Source organism: Cavia porcellus, unplaced genomic scaffold (genome assembly GCF_034190915.1).
Source record: "Cavia porcellus strain 051 isolate PalLab524CR breed Dunkin Hartley unplaced genomic scaffold, mCavPor4.1 scaffold_25, whole genome shotgun sequence".
NCBI lineage: Eukaryota > Metazoa > Chordata > Mammalia > Rodentia > Caviidae > Cavia > Cavia porcellus.
Genome location: NW_026947508.1, coordinates 35,898,028 through 35,918,502, shown reverse-complemented (window position 1 = coordinate 35,918,502; position 20,475 = coordinate 35,898,028). Strand labels below are relative to the sequence as shown.

General features: G+C 44.7%; 1 protein-coding gene and 1 pseudogene across 6 annotated transcripts; one reads left to right on the top strand and one right to left on the bottom strand.

Annotated features, from left to right (window-relative positions):
* The first annotated feature begins 19 nt into the window (after window positions 1-19).
* Window positions 20-12,274, top strand: Btbd19 (BTB domain containing 19). 6 transcript variants are annotated; one of them, XM_003461891.5, is made up of 8 exons: window positions 38-938; window positions 2,216-2,429; window positions 2,550-2,603; window positions 3,483-3,542; window positions 4,174-4,242; window positions 4,320-4,451; window positions 4,560-4,685; window positions 4,813-12,274. In XM_003461891.5, the coding sequence occupies exons 1-8, from the start codon at window positions 853-855 to the stop codon at window positions 4,945-4,947; spliced, it is 876 nt and encodes a 291-aa protein (XP_003461939.1). In that variant the 5' UTR covers window positions 38-852; the 3' UTR covers window positions 4,948-12,274. The 6 variants fall into 6 exon arrangements, with proteins under 6 accessions (XP_063092313.1, XP_063092316.1, XP_063092317.1 ...); XM_063236245.1 differs by having other exon boundaries at window positions 24-938; window positions 4,560-12,274; XM_063236244.1 differs by having other exon boundaries at window positions 31-938; window positions 2,216-2,603.
* A 6,483-nt stretch (window positions 12,275-18,757) lies between these two features.
* Window positions 18,758-19,589, bottom strand: LOC100726885 (ATP synthase F(0) complex subunit C3, mitochondrial-like; annotated as a pseudogene).
* Window positions 19,590-20,475: the final 886 nt, after the last annotated feature.

The window sequence follows — 20,475 nt, the reverse complement described above, 5'->3', positions numbered from 1 at the left end:
GGTGGGGAGGGGAGGCTGGTAGCTCAGCTGGGAGTCCCTGACCCAACAGAGCCTTGGCCCACTCTGGCAAACCCAGACAGTCTCCAGACCTTTGCTAACCCAAGTGCCTGGGGGTGGTCCCCAGCTGGCCACGCCTTTCGGCTGCTTGGGGTCTAGGTTACCGCTTCCCCACAAGCAGCTGCATCTCAGGGATGCCAGAGGCTTTGTGCTTCTGTCAGAACTGATACCTCCTCTGACCCACCTCTAGGAGGGATGGGACTGCTGTCTCTCAAGCTAAGTATGAGTCCTGAAAACCATTTATGGGGGTGGGGTTTTCCCATCTTAGCTAACCTGATCCTAATGATGAGCCTGTGGGGAAGAAGTAGGAAGCCAGGGAAATTGAACTCTGGACCTGGCACAGACAGGAGCCAATGCTAGGGCCCTCTGACTCTGCTTAGGGCCCCTGTACAGGCTGAAATTTTCCCCTGAGCCTGTGGGGAGGTAGGCGGAGCTTCCTTAGGCCCAGCTCCAGTTTCTATGGAAACCCACAGGCTTCCCACCCCCTGGCTGCTTGAGCAGGCTCCTAGCCTGGGCCGCCTCTTCTGCTCTGTCTGCTTCAGCCTTGGCCTCTCCAAGGTCCCTGTCTGTCCTCATTCCTGAGGCCTTGGCCTCCTCACCAGGCCTCTGATGTCTTCTAAAGGAACCTAGGCCTTTTCTTCCTTAAACAGCAGCTTCTCAGCTAACAGGCCTCGCTGACTACTGGCCCTCTCTCAGGCCTCTCTAGTCTCCTCACCACCTTGAGGCCGGGCCAGGGGAAAATAACACACAGCAGCTTCCTGGGCCACTCCAGCCTCATCTCCCCTCGCCTTGCCCATGGAGAGCCCAGGACTGGTCGTGCATGGACAGGCTGCGCCCTTTTCCACAGCGCTCCGAAGCCTTGTCAACAATCCCCAATTCAGGTGAGGGAAGGGGCCCTTTCTGGAGCATGGATTTTACCTCCCTGGCTCTGCTGGGCCCCAGAACTCTTGAGAAGGCCTGGGGTGAGGAATGAGGAATTGGCTGTCATCCCTGGCAAACTTGCGGGAAGGTCAAGTGTGGAGAGTGTTACTGTTCACTGCTTCAGTGACATTCTGAGAGTGGGTGGTAGGGGCTGGTGCTGTGTGAGTTTGGGTAAGGCCTTTCCTTTTCTGGGTTGTGACTGGCTCCTCTTCACAGAGAACAAAAGAGGCTTCAGTCCCTAGACTCTGGGGGATGGGATATAACTTGATACCTTTCTGTGGAGCACGCAGCTAGGTGTTGGGGTTCCTTCCTTCAAGAGGCAGAGGTACTCAAGATCCTGTTCTGGGAACTGGGGATTCACAAGAATTGCTCAAAGGATTGCCCAAACAGGAAAGTAGTTCAAGGGTGCTGCTTATTGCTTGCCCAAGATGCTGATCAGGAGAGCCAAAATGCAACTTCCTGTCCCTCTGCTCAGATCTGAACTCATCTGCAAGGGCTGTGACTCTTTGGGGGGGATAATAGCTGGGCTCAAGCAGTAGGAAACCTTGGCCTTGGATCTGGAACTAGGAGCCACCAGGAGCGTCAAGCTTTTTTTCCTGTCTCTACCCTTCTTTGTTCAGAAGCCCAGAGGCCAAGGCCGGAAGTGATCATGAAGATGGAAAATGTGGTCAGGCTGCATCATGGTGCATCATTACCATGTCTGTCTGCAGTCAATATACTCCCCGAACCCCCCATCCCACCCTCTTGCCTTAAAGAGGTTTGAAAAAAGCTGAGTTGGCAGCCAGCAGAGGAGGCACCCAAAAAGCTTCCTTTCCCTTGTCTTTAGACAGAGGACAGAAGGGGATCGGTCTTGCTTATATCAGCCCTCAGTGACTAAACAGGGCTACTTCCTCTGAGACCTGAAGTTATGAGTAAGACACCTGAGATCTATACTTTTTTTTTTGTACCAGAGATCAAACTCACAACCTCACATTTGCCAAGCAGGTACTTGTGCCACTGAGCTAAACTCCTGGCCTGAAACCTGAGATTTAAAAATAGAAAGTCATTTGCTTGTTGTACCATGGGGCAGAGCTGGAACCAGAACTCAGACCTGGGTGTCCTAGATGACTTTCTGATGGAAGGCTAAGCCCTATCTCTTACATTACAGAAAAGGAAACTAAGGCCTACAGAGGGCCAAGGCAAAGCCCAAGCTGTACCTTGGACTCCTCTCCCCTTACCCTGCCATTCTGTCCTACAGTGATGTCTGCTTTGTGGTTGGTCAAGAACGGCAGGAGGTATTTGCCCACCAGTGCTTGTTGGCCTGTAGATGCAACTTCTTCCAGAGACTTCTGGGCACAGAGTCGGGCCCTGAGGTGCCTAGACCTGTAGTACTGAGCACAGTGCCAGTGGAAGCCTTCTTGGCAGTGCTGGAGTTCCTGTATACCAACAGTGTCAAGCTGTACCGCCACTCTGTAAGCACCCTGAGCAGGGGCTTGGGTGGGAAAGGCTGGGGTGCAGAAGTCTGCCTGCTATACTGTGGTCCCTTGGGCAGGGGAAACTCCCTTCTGTTTCCCCAACCGCCCACTCTACAGGTGCTGGAAGTGCTGACTGCAGCTGTGGAATATGGGCTGGAGGAACTGCGAGAGGTGCGTTTTTGTGCCAGGCCCTCTTCTTTTGTCTCTCAGTTCACACCCTGCTTCATAAACACCCTGACTTAGAAGGAACATGTCACACAGACAGAAGCGTAGATATTTCTCCATGTGTGCAGGGCATGTTTTGTACCTGGGTGTAAAGGATGTATGCTGGGCAGGCACAAGAGTGGTGATAACTGCATAAGGACAAATCACCCTTGATCCCTGAGAGGTGAGAACCTGGTGGCAGTGTGTGACAGATGAGGATGAGCCACACTGAGGTTGTGTGGGGAAAGAATGCCTGGCAGAGGGATCATTTGTGTTGGATTTGGCAGAAGGAAGACTTTGTCAGAGGGTAAATTGTTATAGTCAGAGTCACCAAAGGAGCTAGTGAGACATTTTGTGACGAGGCTAGAAATGAGAGAAGAGATGGGACAAGATGAGACTGGAGAGGAGGGGGAATAGGGTCTGGTTCATGCAAGAGCTTCAAGAATCTGAACTTTCTGCCAAGCGTGGTGGCACACACCTGTAATCCCAGCACTTGGGAGGCTGAGGCAGAAGGATTGTTGCAAGTTCGAGACCAGCCTGTGCTACAAAGTGAGCATAGTGAGACTCTGTCTCAAAAAGATTTAAAAAAGAGAGAGAATCTGAACTTTCATATACTTGTAATCTCAGCACTTGGGAGAGTGAGGCAGGAGGGTCATCATGAGTTCGAGGCCAGCTTGAGCTACATAGTGAGTTCCAGGCCAGCCTGAACTACAATGAGCCCTTCCGCCCATTCCCTAGTCTGGGCTTTAAGCTGAACTGGGCAGCTCCCTACTACAAGCCTACTCAGTGCTTTTGGGATGCAACTCAGGACATTTCCACATAGCTCACACTCATTTCTGTTCCCAGCTGTGCCTGGAGTTTGTGGAGAAGGTGCTGGATGTGGAGCTAGCTTGTGAGGCCCTGCAGGTGGGTGTTGCTGGACAGGCCTGAGAGAAGTCTGTCTTTCAGTATGTAGTACAGGGCTCCAGGTGTGAGGAACTCAGCATATAACATATATGGCCTAGCCAGGCATGGAATTCAAGGCCCGCCTGAGCTGCATAGCAATATCCTGTTTCAAAACGAACCAAAACCACCCTAAAAACACCTAACCAAACGAAAAAACCTGTTGGGGCTAGAACAATTTGGAAACTTGAGAAGATGCAGAAGTGCTCCAAGGATGTTTATGGGATAAAACCAGCGCCTAGATCTGTTGGATGTAGAGTACATTGGCAGGGTGAGGTGCAGGAGTCAGAGCCAGAGCAAGTCAGGAGGTCTTTGCTGGTCATCAATCAGGACTGAAGAAGGGAAAGTACAGGGTATGGAACTGAAAAGCCAAGCCTAGGCTCTGGGGTGGAGTTTGAAGACAATGCTTGGTCTCCTTTAGTGTCTGCTTTCATGTGCATGCGTCAGTGGGGACTTCCACTAAGTTTAATTCCCAGGAGGCTATAGGCCTCAGTCAACCTCCCTAGTTATGCTAGGGTCAGTTTTGCAGTGATGTTCCAATGTGAAGGACTGAGGGTCCCTTCAGTCTCCAACCTGACATCCCTCATTCTCCCAGGTGGCTGTCACCTTCGGCCTAGGGCCGCTGCGGGAGCGGTGTATAGCTTTCATAGAAGCCAATAGCCAGGTACCACTCTTCATCTACATACTGCTCAGCCCACCCAGTTCATCCTGCTCCCCACTGACCCACTCGTCGACCTATAGGAGGCGCTACGGACCCACAGCTTCCTGGAGTTGTCGGCCGCTGCGCTGCTGCCTCTGCTGCAGAGCGACAAGCTCTGCGTGGACGAGGCTGAGCTAGTCCGGGCTGCCCGGAGCTGGGCGCGTGTGGGAGCGGTGAGTGGGGACGGGAGGAGCGCGAGAGCACTGATGGCAGCGCTGGCCGCGGGAACCTGGTCAGCCAGCGGCGGACAGGTGCCCCGGGCTCAGGGCTGGTGTTCACAGGCCGTGCTGGAGCGGCCGGTGGCAGAGGTGGCGGCCCCGGTGGTGCGAGAGCTGAGACTGGCTTTGCTGGCCCCGGCGGAACTCAGCGCCCTGGAAGAACAGAACCGGGGGGAGCCGCTTATCCCGGTGAGGACGCGGGGCACCGGGGTCCGCTGCTGGCAGCGTGGCGGAGGGGAGCTGGAGGGCGTGATTTGGCTCAGGGTTTTCGGGAAAACTGGCGCTGCAAGAAATGCGGTGACCCCTTCTCTTCTAGGTGGAGCAAATTGTGGAGGCGTGGAAGTGCCACGCCCTGCGTAGAGGAAACCCAGCCCAGGGCGCACAGTGCCGCCGCCGGAAGGGTACTCTGCCCCGGGAGCACCACCGATTTCTGGGCCTGCCCTTCAGATGACGCCAGGCCACAATGTGCGAGGAATTCTGAGGCAGTCTACACTACAACTCCCGACACGCTCTGTGCTTGCAGTGGGTTTCCGCTCCCGGCATGCTTGGCGAGCCCCGGGCTGGAAGAATCATTCTCTGCCGGCTCTGAGCCGGCTGCTTGGGCGAGGCCTAGAGAGCGGTTCAGGGAGGGGACAGCGAGACCTGAAACCTAGGCTTCTTTCCCTCCACGCCCTCACTCTCCTAAATGGTCTGCTCTCTTGACTCTCGGGTATCTGTTCAGTTCAGCCTCCTTGTAGACCTGCTTCTTAGAGCTCTCTCCCTGAGTGCCCCCAGGCGGACAGGACAGTGCCAGAGTCCCTCATCTTTCCTAAACTGTGCTTCCATCCGGTCTGTCATTTGCGTGGGTGCCCACGCCAGACACTTGGAGTTCATCCTTGCCTCCCCCTTCTCTCACCTGCCTCAGGTCATCTGTCTCCTGCGAGAGCTTCCCACTGGCCGGTGCCGCCCAGTCACATCTGACTGGTCTTTCAGCGTCCACTCCAGCGCCCCCTCCAGTTATTTCCAACACTGCAGCCTGCGCATCCCTAACCTTAGCCTCTCTCCCTAAATCCTTCATTCCATTTTACTTTTTTATCTTTTGTGGTACGGGGAATTGAATTCTCAGCCTCGCGCTTGCCAGGCAGACGCTTATGCCACTGAGCTAAATAACTGCCCTTCCATTTCACTTTTGGATACTCCAAACTGCTGTGGCTCCTAAACATTTATTTATTTATTTATTTATTTTCTACTTGCTTTTGGTACTGGGAATTGAACTCAGGACGTTGACCTTGCCAGGCAGGCGCTTAGATTCCTAAACATTTAGCAACTCTTTTTTTGAACTCTGCCTTTGCGCAAATTTATTCGTTTGAGACATATAGTCCTTCCAGTTCTGGATTTTCTCTGTTACTGAAAAAAAAAAAATTTGTTCTTTGAAACAGGGTCTCACCGTGTAGCCCACGCTGGCCTTGAAGTGCCCCTCCTTGTGTCAGCCTCTCAAATACTAAGATTACAGGTGTGCACCACCACACCACACTTGAAGACTTCTCTTGCTCCCTCTATAACGTATGATCATACACTTTGTCTTCCAGTAAACTTGAATCTCCAAAAGAAAGATCCCTGGAACCTGGGATAGTGCCTTATTTATTTGTTTCTTCCATCCCTGTCACATAATCCGTTTTTTATTTTTTAAATTTATTTTAATTAAAAAAAATTTTTTTTGAGACTGGGTTTTGCTGTGTGGTTTTTCAGACTGGCCTTGAACTCATTATGTAGTCCAGGCTGATCTAGAACTCATGGTGATCTTGCCTCAGCCTCCCAAGTGTGGGATCACAAGCATGGAGCCCATACTACATAATCTGTTTTTAAAATTTTGTTTTATAATTCATTTTTAAAAGATTGGGTGAATGACTATTTTCCCATTTAAATGTTACCTTATTCCACAGTTATTGTTTTACTTTTTTAAAAAAAATAGTACTTTTGAAAAGCTTTTGAACTCTTCTCAACTAGTGATTATCCTCATGTTCAGATTACTAAACACTCGTCTAGGGCCAGGGTATTAGTTCAGCAGCTCAAGTGCTTGCCTAGTAAGGTGAAATTGTGAGTCTGATCTCTGGTACCAAAAAAAGAAGAAAAAAAACACATCTAAAAATAGCAAAACAAAAGAAAATAGATGTCTCCTAATAAACAAAATGAGTAAACATTTGGCTTCTTCGTTGATATTAAATGATTTGGTTCTAAAAAAAAAAGTGATTTGGTTCTAAAAATACTACAAATAGTTGCAGTTAACTTTAGTTACACTAAAATTTTTTTTAGCTCTCCAGTGTTCAGAGAGTCAACTTCCATGGTAGACATTATACACAGAGCCTTGAGAGTCGTTCGCACAGAAAATCACCTGAACTTAACTAATCAATGTACTGATTAAAAAATTATCTGTGACCAAAAGCATTGTCCTGTTTATTAAACACCTAATTATATTTAAAAAGCTGAGAAGCAGCTTGAGACGGTGGCCCTTACAGCTCTTGCTATAAAATAGTTGCCAGTCTGACATGAGTGTCTGAAAAGAATGACAGGAATTAAAGGTTCTGCTTAAGTTCAAGGGAACTTTCTAGAAGCAAGTGGAGGGCCAAGAATCTATCTACCTGCTTGGTGGCAGCTCATGAAGGGGAGAGGCCAAGATTTGTTGAATTCTTGTAATACAGAGGATGAGATGAAGGAACATCTGTGATGTCATCTCCCAGTGGGTTTCAATGAGACAGCACTTCCGTGTAAGAAACGGGGTGAAGGGGCTGGGGATTTAGCTCGGCGACATAAGCACCTGCCTTGCATGTGTGCAGTCATGAGTTTGATCTTGGCTCCTCCCCCCCAAAAAAGGAGGTGGGGCAGTGAAAGATTTTCCATCACTCTACTGTCACATATGGAATTAACATCCTATGGGGGTGGCGAAACAACCAACTGCAAACATGGATTTCATTGAACCATTGAAAGATCATTGTTCTTCAGATTTTATTGTCTCTGTTTTATAAAGCTAACTCTGCTATTGTTTTCTTCTTTTCCAATTTCTTACTCTGCTTTCCCATTTCCACCTTCAGTGTTCATACCTGTCTGTTCTGTAAACCAGGACCCATGTAATGCCCTGTACCAACTGCCTGCATCCAGAGATGAGAATGTTGGATGAGACTGGCTGCAAACAGATGCTCATCTCACACTTCGGTCCCTGCACTCCCACCCAAAGAGGGGAAGTGCTCAAGAGGCAGGAAGAGATAAGTGTAAAGGACTTCATCTGGATTCTGTGACCACTGAGTCTGTTTTACTTTTTTATTAATCACAGGGTGAGCCTGGCAGGGTGGCATATGCCTGAAATCCTAGCATCTGAGAGGCTGAGAGTCAAGAGAATCAGGAGTTTGAGAACTGTGTGGGCTACATAGTGAGTTTAAGGCCAGCCATGGATGGCCACTATAGTGGGGAGATTTTGTCTCAAAAAACCCAAAAAAGCCAAAACAACAACAACAAAAAAGTATTAAAAAAAAAAAAAAAAAGGGCTGGAGTTTTAGCTCAGTGGCATAAGCGCCTGCCTGGCAAGTGCAAGGTTGTGAGTTCAATCCCTGGTACCAGAAGAAAAAAATGTTTAAAAAAACCCCCAAAAGATCAGGCATGATGGTGGGTATACCTGCAGTCCCAGCACTTGGAAAGCCGAGACAGGAGAATCATTACAAATTCAAGGCCAGTTTGGCAAACAGTGAACTTAAGCTCAATCTGCACTACATGGGGAGATCCTCTCAGGAAAACAACAACAAAAAAAAGCCTGGTGTGATGGTGCACACTTGGAATCCCAGCATTCAAATCTGAGCCAGGAGTATTGCTATGATTTTGAGGCCAGCTGGGCTGTGGTTAAGTTCAAGCCTGGCCTGCACTACATAGTGAGACCCTGTGTTTAATTAATTAATTAATTAATAAAAAGCTTTTTTTTTTTTCATTGTGGTGGCTCATGATACACAATGGGGATGCATATGGTTGTGATGTTGGTTCAATTAGCTGTCAACTAAAGAGGAAGGAGCCAGACTTTTGGTTTCCAAATCACTGCTCTACAGATGCTGTGGAAGGGCAAGACCTGATCTTATAGTATAACATCTACAGGGCTGGGGATTTATTTATTTATTTGTTTTTGTCTTTCTTGTTTTTATCGGTACCAGGGATCGAACTCACGACCCCACACCGCTGAGCTAAATCTTCAGCCCCTAGGGCTGGGGATGGGGCTGGGGATCTAGCTCAGTGACACAAACGCCTGCCTGGCAACACAAGATCTTGAGTTTGGTCCCTGCACAATGTTGGCTCAAGTCCTGCATTGGATGTGTAATTATCTGATGATTCCTTCTGCCCTAGAAGACTTTGACATTGGTTGTGGTATGCTCAGGGTCAAATGGGACCGGATTGACCCCACTAGCAACAATTCCACACTGTGGTTCTACATCTTAAGACTAGTTACTTCGGCTTCACCTTGGAAAACATCACAAATCTGGCCCAAGAGGACAGGCCTGTTATGATTGGCTCTGCCAGTGCCCTTGGAGAGTATGGGTTCCTGGCTCTGCAAAACTTTGATAGGAGATTCTCCTCCTGCTTTCTGGACTGGGCAGCCTTTGCAATTATGCTCTCCCCCTTCATTGGGATCCCTCTGCTTTTGTGACAGTTCAGCAAACCCAAGAAAAACTGAGTGAAGTTCTGTGCCCCCCTCTCCCAAGAAACTAGGTATTTCCCAGATTCCAGAGGGTCTTTCAAATGTAATCTCTTCATCATTGGCCCTTGGCCACCTCCTGGATCCTGCTCTCATCTAGAGTGAAGGACCAAACCTGGAAATCTTTGGGAGCCTCCTTGGTTCCACCTTAAAGTCATACAAACAGGGATGCCTTTGGGCACAGCCTTCAACCCAGAGGGTCTCTGGGGCCCTGCTGAGGTGCTATTGATGTACTGCTAGCAACGTTTACCCTTGGGGGTGTAGAAGAGGCCTTTGGAGGCAGCCCAAGCCCACCCTACTTTGCCCCCCCCTTCCCCTCAGAAAGCAGTGGGACTCAGAGGCCACCCAGTGTCTGAGTAAACAAGTACTTACCAGATATCAAGGACCTGGCCAAGATCTCCAATCTCTCAAATGAGTGTATGGCAAAGGCTTAAATAAATGAGACAAGTAGTATAATTTTAGGGCTCCAGGAGAATCAAAACCCTCTAACAGAGTTCGAGACTCTGGGGGCTGAGACAAAGAGGCAGCCCATATTTATTAGGTTTTCAAACAAAGAGAGGGGATACTGAGAAAAGCTTGGGAATTGAGCAAGAACTTGGGAGTCACTTCAAAGGTTTCTCCAAGTAGTAAATTATGCCAATTTAGGCGAACTGTCTCATCTCCATGATGACATTTATGGTGAGAATGAGACAGCAGGAGTGAGATGCCCACAGGTGCAGTCTGCTTAATTGGGGTTATAGCCAGGTGTCCTCAGCTGAGGCCTTACCTTGCCCTTTGAGGTGTCTCTGGCATCACAGGCCACTATAGGTCCCAGCGAGGACCAGTGATTCATAGAGGTTCACTTAATATGAATCTGCTGCCCATGTTCAGAAAGGGGGTTTAGGCCTAGCACAGACTCACAGATAAACACAGAAAGCCAATTAGTAGTTTATTTTAATCCTGCTCAGAGCTGCTTTGTAGGGGTCTCCATCAACCAAAACTGATCTTCTAATAAAAGCAAATACCATAGGGCTGAAGGTATCGCTCAGTGGCACAGTGCCTGCCTGGAAAGCGTGAGATCATGAGTTCTATTCCTGGTAACCAAAACCAAAACAAACAAAAAATACCATACAGACACAAAAAGCAGGCATGGACTGGGCATTTAGCATTAAAGCCTGCATAGCAAGTGCTAGATCATGAATTTGATCCCTGATACAAAAAAAAAAACAAAACAAAACACACACAAAAAACCAGCCAGGCATAGTGGTGCATGCCTCTAATTCCAGCACTCAGGAGGCTGAGGCAAGATCACCACAAATTGGAGGCCAGCCTGGACTACCTAGTGAGTTTAGGACCAGCCTGAGCTATGCAAACAGATCATGTTTCAAAAACCCAAATTAGGGGATGTGGCAGACTGGTCTGGGAGTGAAACACCTTAGTAGAGTCAGGATACTTGTGTTTAAATCCCACCTTTGTCACTTAGTGCCTTTGTGACTTGTGTGCAACTATTCCATCATTCTGTGCCTCAGTTTCATTATTTATTTTGTGATACCAGGGATTGAACTCTGAGCCTTTCCCATGTTAGACAAATGTTCTACCACTAATTTATATCCCAGTTCAGTTTTATTATTTATAAAGTGTATATGATAACAGAACCTATTTAGTTGAATGTCCAGCAACCTGGGAGGTTGAGCCAGGAAAATCACAAGTCTGAGTACTTGGCAAACAAGCAATTTAGTGAGACAGACCAAAAAAAAAGTACCTGTTTAATTAGCAAAATGAAGCTAGTTAATTTTGTGAAGCTCTTTGAATGCTGCTTGCAATCTCAGCACTCTGAAAGCTGAGACAGGAGGATCAGTTTGTATTTGAGGCCAGGTTGGGTTACAAAAGTTTACACTATATGGTGAGGCCCTGTGTCAAAAAAACCAAAAAGAGGGGCCAAGGATTTAGCTCGCAGCGAAGTGCCTAACAGGTACAAGGACCTGAGTTTGATTCCTGGTCTCCCCTCATCCCACAAAAAATAAAAACACCAAAACAAAAAATGATCTCCCTAAAGTAACTGTAGAGAGTCAGATTACTGAATTTTGTTTAGAAAATAACTGTAGGCTAAGGAAATAGCTCAGTGGCATAAGCACGTGCTTGTCAAGTGCAAGGTTTTGATTTGATTCCTACTACTGAAAAAAAAAAAAACCCAAAAATCAAATACAAGGACAACTAAAACTTTAATTTTTTTAAATGCTAATTTACAACCATGCTCCATACATTAACTTCAGCATCATGTAGTGTGTCAGAATAACTCAAACATACCTCACAAAGTTAAAAACCTAGGACTTACAAAAATAAGCAGGTGTGCTGAATTGAAGTCAGATACTTTTCATTACAAACACTATGGGAAAGTTACTTTAAAACCCTTTCTTTACCTATTAAGCATATCTGAAAACAAACTATTCTGCAAACACTTGAACTTGTACAGCAGTGCTAAGGGGAAACCTGTTACTCTATATTGGTTAGCAGTGTGTACTAAAACTTAGTTTCTCCATCATAGAAGTCTTTAAAAAAAAAACTTACAAAAACTGGCAGTTTCCCACTGCCAAGTCCCAAAGAGAGAGAACCCTTATTACTATTATGGTTGTTCAGTATCTGACCGCCGCACGCCACCTGACTACACTTCATGTAAGCGTAAATTTTCCCTCCGCACCCCACTACTGCAGGACAATACCTGCGGGAATCGGTCTCAAGTAGTCAGAGTGATCTTCTCGTGGTGCACTATGGGTATGCAAATTAGGGCGGCCGGCGGCGGTTGGCTAATCCCGGTTGTGGAGGTGTAGCTCTCTACTGCTCCTGCGTTCTGTGTGCTCGAGGTACCGGAGCTTCCCGCGGACCTTGTACCCAGTGTTTCCTCTCACCCGACCTGGGAGTGAGAAGTTACCGTTCCCAGTGGAAGGAGTCTCCTGGTCTTTCCTCGTCGGTGTGCAAGGAGGCAGAAACAAAAACCGTCAGGTGCAGTGCTCTGGGGCAGTGGACCTGGCTCCGACGGCGCATCGCTAACATACAAGCCTTGGAGCCCTGCCTCCATTTAATTAAAAAATCAGTACGTATTTGCAGTATGTAATAATTATATTTGGTACGTACATGTACGTCGTCGTGTGTGTGTGAGTGAAAGAGAGAGCGAGAGAGTCAGAGAGAGACAGAGCCAGGATTTCCTTATGTAGTTGAGGATCGGCTTGAACTCACAGCTGTCCTGCCTCAGCCTCCTAAGTGCTGGGACTGTAGGCGTGCGTCACCACACCTACATACATATATATCTTAATTCTTTCTTTGATCCTTTCCCTTCCCCTCCTTACCCCCATCTCTTGATCCCCTTCCCACTTGTGAAAGATATGTCTTCCTTGTATCTATTATCTCTCTCTCTCTTTTTTCTTTTTATCGTTACCGGGGATCGAACTCACGACTACCTGCTTGCAAGGCAGGCGCTTATGCCGCTGAGCTAAATCCCCAGCCCGTCTATTATCTCTTACTTTGTATTTAATTGTATTTTGGGGCTCTCATATACGCGAAAACATGTGATATTTAAGCTTGAGTGATTTATTTCACTTAACATGTTTCAAAGTATTCAAGTTTATCCTTTGTGGTAGAGCAGCACTTCATTGTGTGCAAATACCACCTTTTCTTTTCTTTACTTTCTGTTTCTTTTCTTTTTTTGGTACCCAGGATTGAACTCACAACCTCGGGCTTGCCAGGGAGACGCTTATGCTGCTAAGCTAAATGCTAGATCCCCCTTTTTCTTTTTAAACCACATTTTAAAAAAATGTATTCGTCTTTTGGTGGACATATAGGCTAATTCCAAGATTTGGCTATTAGGAATTGTGTTCATGCCTATAATCCCAGCACTTGGGAGCCTGAGGCAGGAGGATCATTGGAAGTTTGAGATCACGCTGAGCTAAACTACAAAGTGAGCTAATGGTCAGCCTCAACTACATAGCAAGATGCTGTCTCAAAAAAAAAAAAAAAAAAGAATTGTGCTACTAATAATGGCTGGAATTTTTTTCCTGTACAAGTGGTGATTTACTTATTTTCTTTGAATCTATTATATTTCACAGAGAAAAAAACCCCCAAAATTTTAAAACACAGCAATCAACGGGCAACAGTGGTGCATACATGGCATATAAGCAGCCTCAAATCATTCATCCAGAGCACAAGACATCCACATTCAATTGGCAGAACAATACCAGCACAAATCATCTCTTCAATGAACTCAGAGAAATCAGTAGTATATTAATTTTTTATGTACATACACTTATACATGTTTTTTCTTTCAGCTTCTCATGCTAATGAAACAATATGATGTTTACATGTATGTGTCTTATTTCATCATTGAGTATGTTCTTAAGTTGCATCCATTTATAAAAGTTTCCAGTTTATCCTTCTTTGTGACTGAGTAGTACTCTATTGTATAAAAATACCACATGTTAGGCTGAGGATTTAGCTCAGTAGTATAAGTGCCTGCCTGGCAAGTGCAAGGTCCTGAGTTCAATCCCCAGTACAAAACAACAACAACAAAAACACATCTTTTTTATCCATTCCTCAGTCAATGGGCATTTAGATTGTTTCCAAGATCTGGTTATTACAAACTGTACTGCTATAATCATGAGTGCACATATGTCACTGTGGTATGATGTTTTTAATTCTTTTGGGAAGATACCCAGAAAGGGAATAGCTGAGTTAAATGGGACCTATTATCCTAGTGGTTTTTTTTTTTTTTTTTTTTTTGTCTTTTTTGAGGCGGGGTCTCAATATGCAGTTCGGGCTGGCCTTGAGCTCACTTTGTAGCCCAGGCTGGTCTCGAACTTGCAACGATCCTCCCACCTCAGCCTCTCGAGTGCTGGGATTACAGGTGTGAGCCACCACGCCCAGATATCCTAGTGTTTTGAGGAATCGCCGTATTGATTTCCACAATGGGATTGCACCAGTCTACATTCCCACCAACTGTGGAAGGGTTACTTTTTTCCCACAGCTCCTCCAGCATTTGTTATTCCTTGATTTCTTGATGGTAGCCATTCTTTCCAGGGTGAGATAGAATCTCAGTGTTGTCTCAATTTGCATCTCTTGAATGACCAGTGATGTTGAACATTTTTTCACATTTATTTGATGATTTCTTAATCTGAGAAGTGCATTTTTATCTCTGATGCCTGTTTTTGGATTGGGTCTTTAAATCTAGGAGGACTGATTTATTTTGGGTGCTTTATACATTCTCGGTAGCAATCCTTTGTCCAGGAACAACTGGCAAACATTTTCTCCCACTTGGTGGGTTGTCTCTTCACTCTGTTGGTGATTTCTCTTGCTGTGCAAAAGCTTTTCAATAGGGTGAGATCCCAGTTGCTGATTCTTTGTGATAGTTCCTGTGCAATCCACATCTTGTTCATAAAGTCTTTGCCTATACCATATCTTCAAGAGTTATTCTTCCAGCAGACTTAATGTTTCTGTTTTAATATTAAGATCTTTGATCCATTCTGATTTTAGCTTAGTACATGGTGAAAGAGATGGGTCCAGTTTTAATCTTCAGCATGTATAGAGCCAGTTTTTCCAGCACCATTTATTAAAGTGGCTTAGTGTGTCTGGAATGTTCATGTGTCGGTTCCTTGATCTTTGGGTCTTTTTTTTTGGTCAGTACCACACTGTTTTTATCACAGTAGCTTTGTAGGTATAATGTCAAGACAGAGATTGTGATACGCCCTGTCTTGTTATTGTTGCCCAGTATTGCCTGTGCTATTCTAGATCTTTTCTGGTTCCAGATGAATTTTAGAATTGTTTTCTCTAATTCTATGAGATATGCTGTTGGAATTGCCTTGAATGTGTATAACAGTTATGGAAGTATGGCCATTTTCACTATATTGGTTCTTCTTATCCAAAAGCATGGGATATCTCTCCAATTTCTTTTCTTTTTCTTTCTTTCTTTTCTTTTTTTTTTTTTTTTTTGTACTGGGGATGGAATTCATGACCTTATGCTTGCCAGGCAGACACTTATACCACTGAGCTAAATCCAGCCACTCCAATTTCTAATATCCTCTTCAATCTCCTTTTTCAGAGTACTATAGTTTTCAACATAGAGGTCTTTTACATCCTTTGTTAGACTGATTCCTAGGTATTTCATTTTTTGGAAGCTATTGCAAAAGGTGTTCTTTCTCTGATTTCTCAGTTTGTTATTCGTGTAAAAGAAAGCTATTGATTTTTTGAGTGTTGACTTTGTATTTAGCTACCCTACTGAATTTGCTTATTAAATCTAGTAGACTTTTGGTGAAGATTTTGGGATATTCCATGTAAAGTATCATGTTATCAACAAATAACAATAGTTTAACTTTTTCCTTTCCTATCTTTATTTCTTTTATTTTTTCCTCTCATCTAATTGCTAAAGTTTCCAGGACTGTGTTGAATAAGAGTGGAGGCAGTGGACAGCCTTGTCTTGTTCCTGGTTTTAGAGTGAACACTTTCAGTTTTTGTCCATTTAGTATGATGCTGGCTATTGGTTGCATAGATGGTTTTAGTAAATGTTCTAAACCCATTTGTTCAAAAGTTTGGTTTAGTTCCTTTTTTTAAATTTAGCAATGGTTGTTATATTGCATATTGTTATCCTCAAAGTGTTTAGCACTAATGTTTCATTACTGATTTTTTTTCTAGTTGATCAGTTTTTTTTTTGTTGTTTTTGTTTTTGATTTGTCTTTTTGTGACAGTTTGAGGTCTCCCAAGACAATTGTATTAGAGCCTATTTGATTTTTCATGTCTGTTAGTAATTGTTTTATATAGCTGGGTACACTGGTATTTGTTGCATATATGTTTATGATTGTTATCTGCTCTTCTTTTTTTTTTTTTCCACTTGTGATTTTCTTTGAAATCTGCTCTTCTTGGATTGTTCCCTTTATGAGTATATAGTGACCTTCTTTATCTCTCTTAATCAGTCTTGGCTTCAAATTCACTTTGTCTGCAAGTAGAATAGCTACCCGTGCTTTCCCATCACATACAGTATTGTTTTCCATCCTTTGACTTAAGTCTATGAATTTCTTTTTAAATTAAATGTGTTCCTTCTGCAGGATATTGTTGGATCTTGCTTCCAAGGTCGTCAGCTGTGACCGTCACCATAACCACGCGTCCATAGTTTCAAGCTGCTCCTCTGGCACAAAATGAGTCCTGTCTCAGGAAGAAGGCTCTCCCAGCTACCACCACCTTCTTCTTTCTCCTATTCCTCTTTTTCTTCTTGCTTTTCCTCTTCCTTTTCTTCTCCTTCTTCATCTTTTTGGTAATGAGGATCAAACTCACAACCTCATGCCTCCAAGTAGGCGCTTATGCCACTGAGTTAAATCCTTGGCCCTATCCGCTTCTATTTTGTTCAAGTTTTTTTCTCAAATGGAATTTCTGTTTTTACTTTTAGGTTTTTTGTTTTTGTTTTTGTTTTTGTTTTTAACAGGGTCTCCTATGCAGTTCAGGCTGGCCTTAGAATCAGTAGGTAACTCAGGCTGGCCTTAAACTTTTTTTCTTTGGTACTAGGGATTGAAATCATGACTTTTTGCTTGTCAAGCACACGATTGTGCCACTGAGCTAAACCCCAAGCCCTGGCCTTAAACTTATGGAGAGTCCCCTGCCTCAGTTTCCTGAGTGCTGAGATTACAGGTATGCACTACCACATCTCACTATTTTTAATGTTTTTGAGGGTTCTCTATACTGATTTCCACAGTGGTTGTACTAGTTTACATTCCTACCAATAATGTAGAAGGGTTCTTTTTATCCTACAGGCTCCCTAGCATTTTTCATGATTTGAATTCTTTTTTTTTTTTTGGTGCTGAGGATTGAACTCATGACTTCGTACTTGCCAAGCAGGCACTTAAACTGCTGAGCTAAACCCTGGGTCCCATTTTTTGATTTCTTGATGCTATTCTTTCTGGTGTAAGATGGAAATTTTTTTGGCTTTTTTTTTTTTTTTTTTTTTTTTTTGAGACAAGGTCTTGCTATGCAGTTCAGGCTGGCCTTGAGCTCACTTTGTAGCCCAGGCTGGTCTCGAACTCACAATGATTGTCCTGCCGCAGCCTCCCGAGTGCTGGGATTATAGGCATGAGCCACCACGCCCGACTGTGAGATGGAATTTGTGTTGTTTAAATTTTCATTTCTCTAATGGCCTGTGATGTTGAACTTTTTTTCATGTATTTATTAGTTATTTGTGTACTAAGAAGTAATTATTTCAGTTTCCCATTTTTTGATTGGGTCTTTTATTTTTTAATTTTTAAGTCTTTTGGTACTAGGAATCAAACTCAGGACCTCACACTTGCCAGGTTTGTGCTATGGGTCTGGGTCTTTAATTTTCAGGAGCATAATTCCTTTTAGCTCTTTACATTATTCCTCTGTCTAAGGAATAGCTGCCAAAAAATTTTCCCATTGCATATGTTGTCTCTCTATTGTTTCTTTTGCTGTGCCAAAGCTTTTTTTAAAGTTTTTTTTTTTTTTTATCGGTACTGGGGATTAAACTCACGACTGCGTTTGCAAGGCAGGTGCTTATGCCGCTGAGTTAAATCCCCAGCCCTAAAGCTTTTTAATTTGTTATGATCTCATTTGCTTATTCTTAGTACTAGTTCCTGTGCACCTGGGTTCTATTGACAAAGTCCTGCCTATATCTATGACTTTATGACTATTTCCTATTTTATCTTCCATCAGATTATTTCTGTTTTAACATTTGGATCTTTGATCCATTTTGATTTTTTTTTTTTTAATATCGGTACCGGGGATTGAACTCACGACTGCCTGCTTGCAAGGCAGGTGCTTATGCCGCTGAGCTAAATTCCCAGCCCCGATCCATTTTGATTTTAATGTAGTACTTTCAATTAATATTTTTTTTTTTTTTTTACTCTGACAACCTTGGATCTCAACATCTTTTTTTTTTTTTTTTTTTTTTAAAGAGGATCTCATTATTTAGTTCAGTCTGACCTTGAACTTACTGTATATCCTAGGCTGGTCTTGGCAATTTTTCTGGCTCAGCCTCCTTTTTTTTTTTTTTTTTTTTTAATTGGTACCGGGGATTGAACTCATGACCTGCTTGCAAGGCTTATGCCAATGAGCTAAATCCCCAGCCCCATCAGCCTCCTAAGAGATGGAATTATAGGCATGCCCCACCCTACTCAGGTCGACACTGTTTTAAACCAGATTTTTTTTTTTTTTTTTTTTTTTTGAGTACTGAGGATAGAATCCAAGTCTTTGCACTAAGCTATTACCCCTCCCATTTGTTTTCAGATTGGACTTCAATTTGTGATTCTCTTGCCTCAGCCTCCCAGAGTGCTGGGATTACAGGCATGTGCCACCACACCTGACTTTTTTCTTCCTTAACGTGAAATAAATCTTTATGTACTGAAAACATATGCTATTGTTTTGTTTTGTTTTAGACAGGGTCTTGCTGTGCAGTCCAGGCTGGTTTGAATTCACAATATAGCACAGGCTATTCTTGAATTCTCAATGGTTCTCCTACCTTGGCCCTCTGAGTCCTAGGGTTACAGACTGCACCACCAGGCCCAGCAAAAAAAAAGGAATTCACCCTTAATGAAATGACTTTGGAAATAATGTACATTTCCACGACACAAACACTGTAGTTTTCAGAGTCACAGTAAGATATCCAGAATACATCCATAATTATTTATAAGTGTCAACATTTCAAGCAGTTGTTTCTTTCTTTTTAACTTTTTTTTACTTTTGGGTTCTGGGAATGCAACTTAAGACCTTGCACTTGCCTGACAGATGCTGTGCTGCTGAGCTATATCTCTGGCTCTCAAACAGTAATTTCTTTTTTCTTTCTTTCTGGTACTGGGGAATCGAACTTATGACCTTGTGCTTGCCAGGTGCCTGTGCAGCTGAGCTAAATCCCCAGTAAAGCAATAATTTCTGCTACATAGCAAACAAGATCAAGAAACCAACTACCAAACAAGAGAGACCCATAGTTTCAGACAAGGCAAATCCTAGGATAGCATGAGAACAGCTACTGTTTCAACAAAGGTGTAAGGCGTAAGCAATGGCAAGGCTGCCAGAGACTTTGATACCAGCGCCCAGACCAGCCACTTCTATTGCTGTAGCACCTGGACCAATAAACTGGGCAGCAGTATCAATGTCTCTGCTAATTGCACTGGTCTGAAACTCCCTTCTGATTAGCTGACACACCCTGCTCTGGGCCCCATTAAATGCTGTAGAGCTCTCTCTAGTCCTAGCCTCCAGCTGAGGTAAAACTGATGCAGAAATGATCTGTATGCTACTCTGGCTCCAGCTTGGATCAGAGCAGGGTACAGGTGAGGTTGGTGTGGGCAAAGTTTAGTCTCTGCAGGGGTGTGGCTGGCGGATGTGGGTAACTGGCGATGCGGGCCCCCTTCCTGTTTCCTCTCCATGAGGTAATGAAGGCAGCAGAGGTTGAGGGAGCAGAGCTCAAAAAAATGATTTTTAAAATGTGGACTTCTTTGTGCATTTGTGTGTTATCCTTGTGCATTTCTCTGTATCATTACAATGTTAGTAAATATGCTGCTTGCACTCTGTCCCACTTTTAGACAGTTTAACATTCTTAGTTGTATTAGCCAGCGTGTGACTTTGGCTCAGAAGACAGCTGTCTGTGAAAACGATTTGAATCAGGAAAAAAAAAAAAAAAAAGAAGACAGCTGTCTGGTGGGCTGTGAGAAGCAGCACTCGCGAGCCCAACGGAGGGCGTGCGGCTGGACCTGCAGTGGGCGTGTGGCAGCCCTTGTATGACTGGGAGGGCAGTACAGCCTGGGTGAGGCTTTGTATTGAGCCTGCCCAGGGATGCGGCCAGATTTTCAAGGCCTTTGTACAGCCAGGTGGCACCCAGCACAGCACAGAGCTGAAATACAGTGCCCTTGCTGTTCACTGCTGTGTTTCGGGATAGTTTTCCCTCCCCTCCCTGGGTAGCTGGCCAGAGCTGCCTCCTGCTGACTGGCTGGGGTGGAGAGGTTTTGACTTGGCAGTGGCTCTGGCTCTGGCTCCTTCTCAGTCACAAACCTCCTAAAGCCACTCCTCAGGCCCTGTTTTTTTTTTTTTTTTTTTTTTTTTATCAGTACTGGGGATCGAACTCACGACCACATGCTTGCAAGGCAGGCACTTATGCCGCTGAGCTAAATCCTCAGCCCCTCTGGCACTTTTCCAATCTCCCTCACCTGTGTTTCATGGAGAGGTGGACAGGGCTAGAATACAATGGTTCTGGAACAGCACACAGTTGCTGGTTGTGGTGGCCCATGTCTGTAATGCCAGCACTTTGGGAGGCTG

What these genes read in the sequence shown, in the direction of transcription:
- Btbd19 (XM_063236243.1), top strand. Translation starts at nt 853, where the DNA reads ATGGAGAGCCCAGGACTGGTCGTGCATGGACAGGCTGCGCCCTTTTCC. An exon ending in GTCAACAATCCCCAATTCAG is followed by an intron (nt 939 to 2,215) that starts GTGAGGGAAGGG and finishes TCTGTCCTACAG; the next exon opens with TGATGTCTGCTTTGTGGTTG. An exon ending in TAGCTTGTGAGGCCCTGCAG is followed by an intron (nt 3,543 to 4,173) that starts GTGGGTGTTGCT and finishes TCATTCTCCCAG; the next exon opens with GTGGCTGTCACCTTCGGCCT.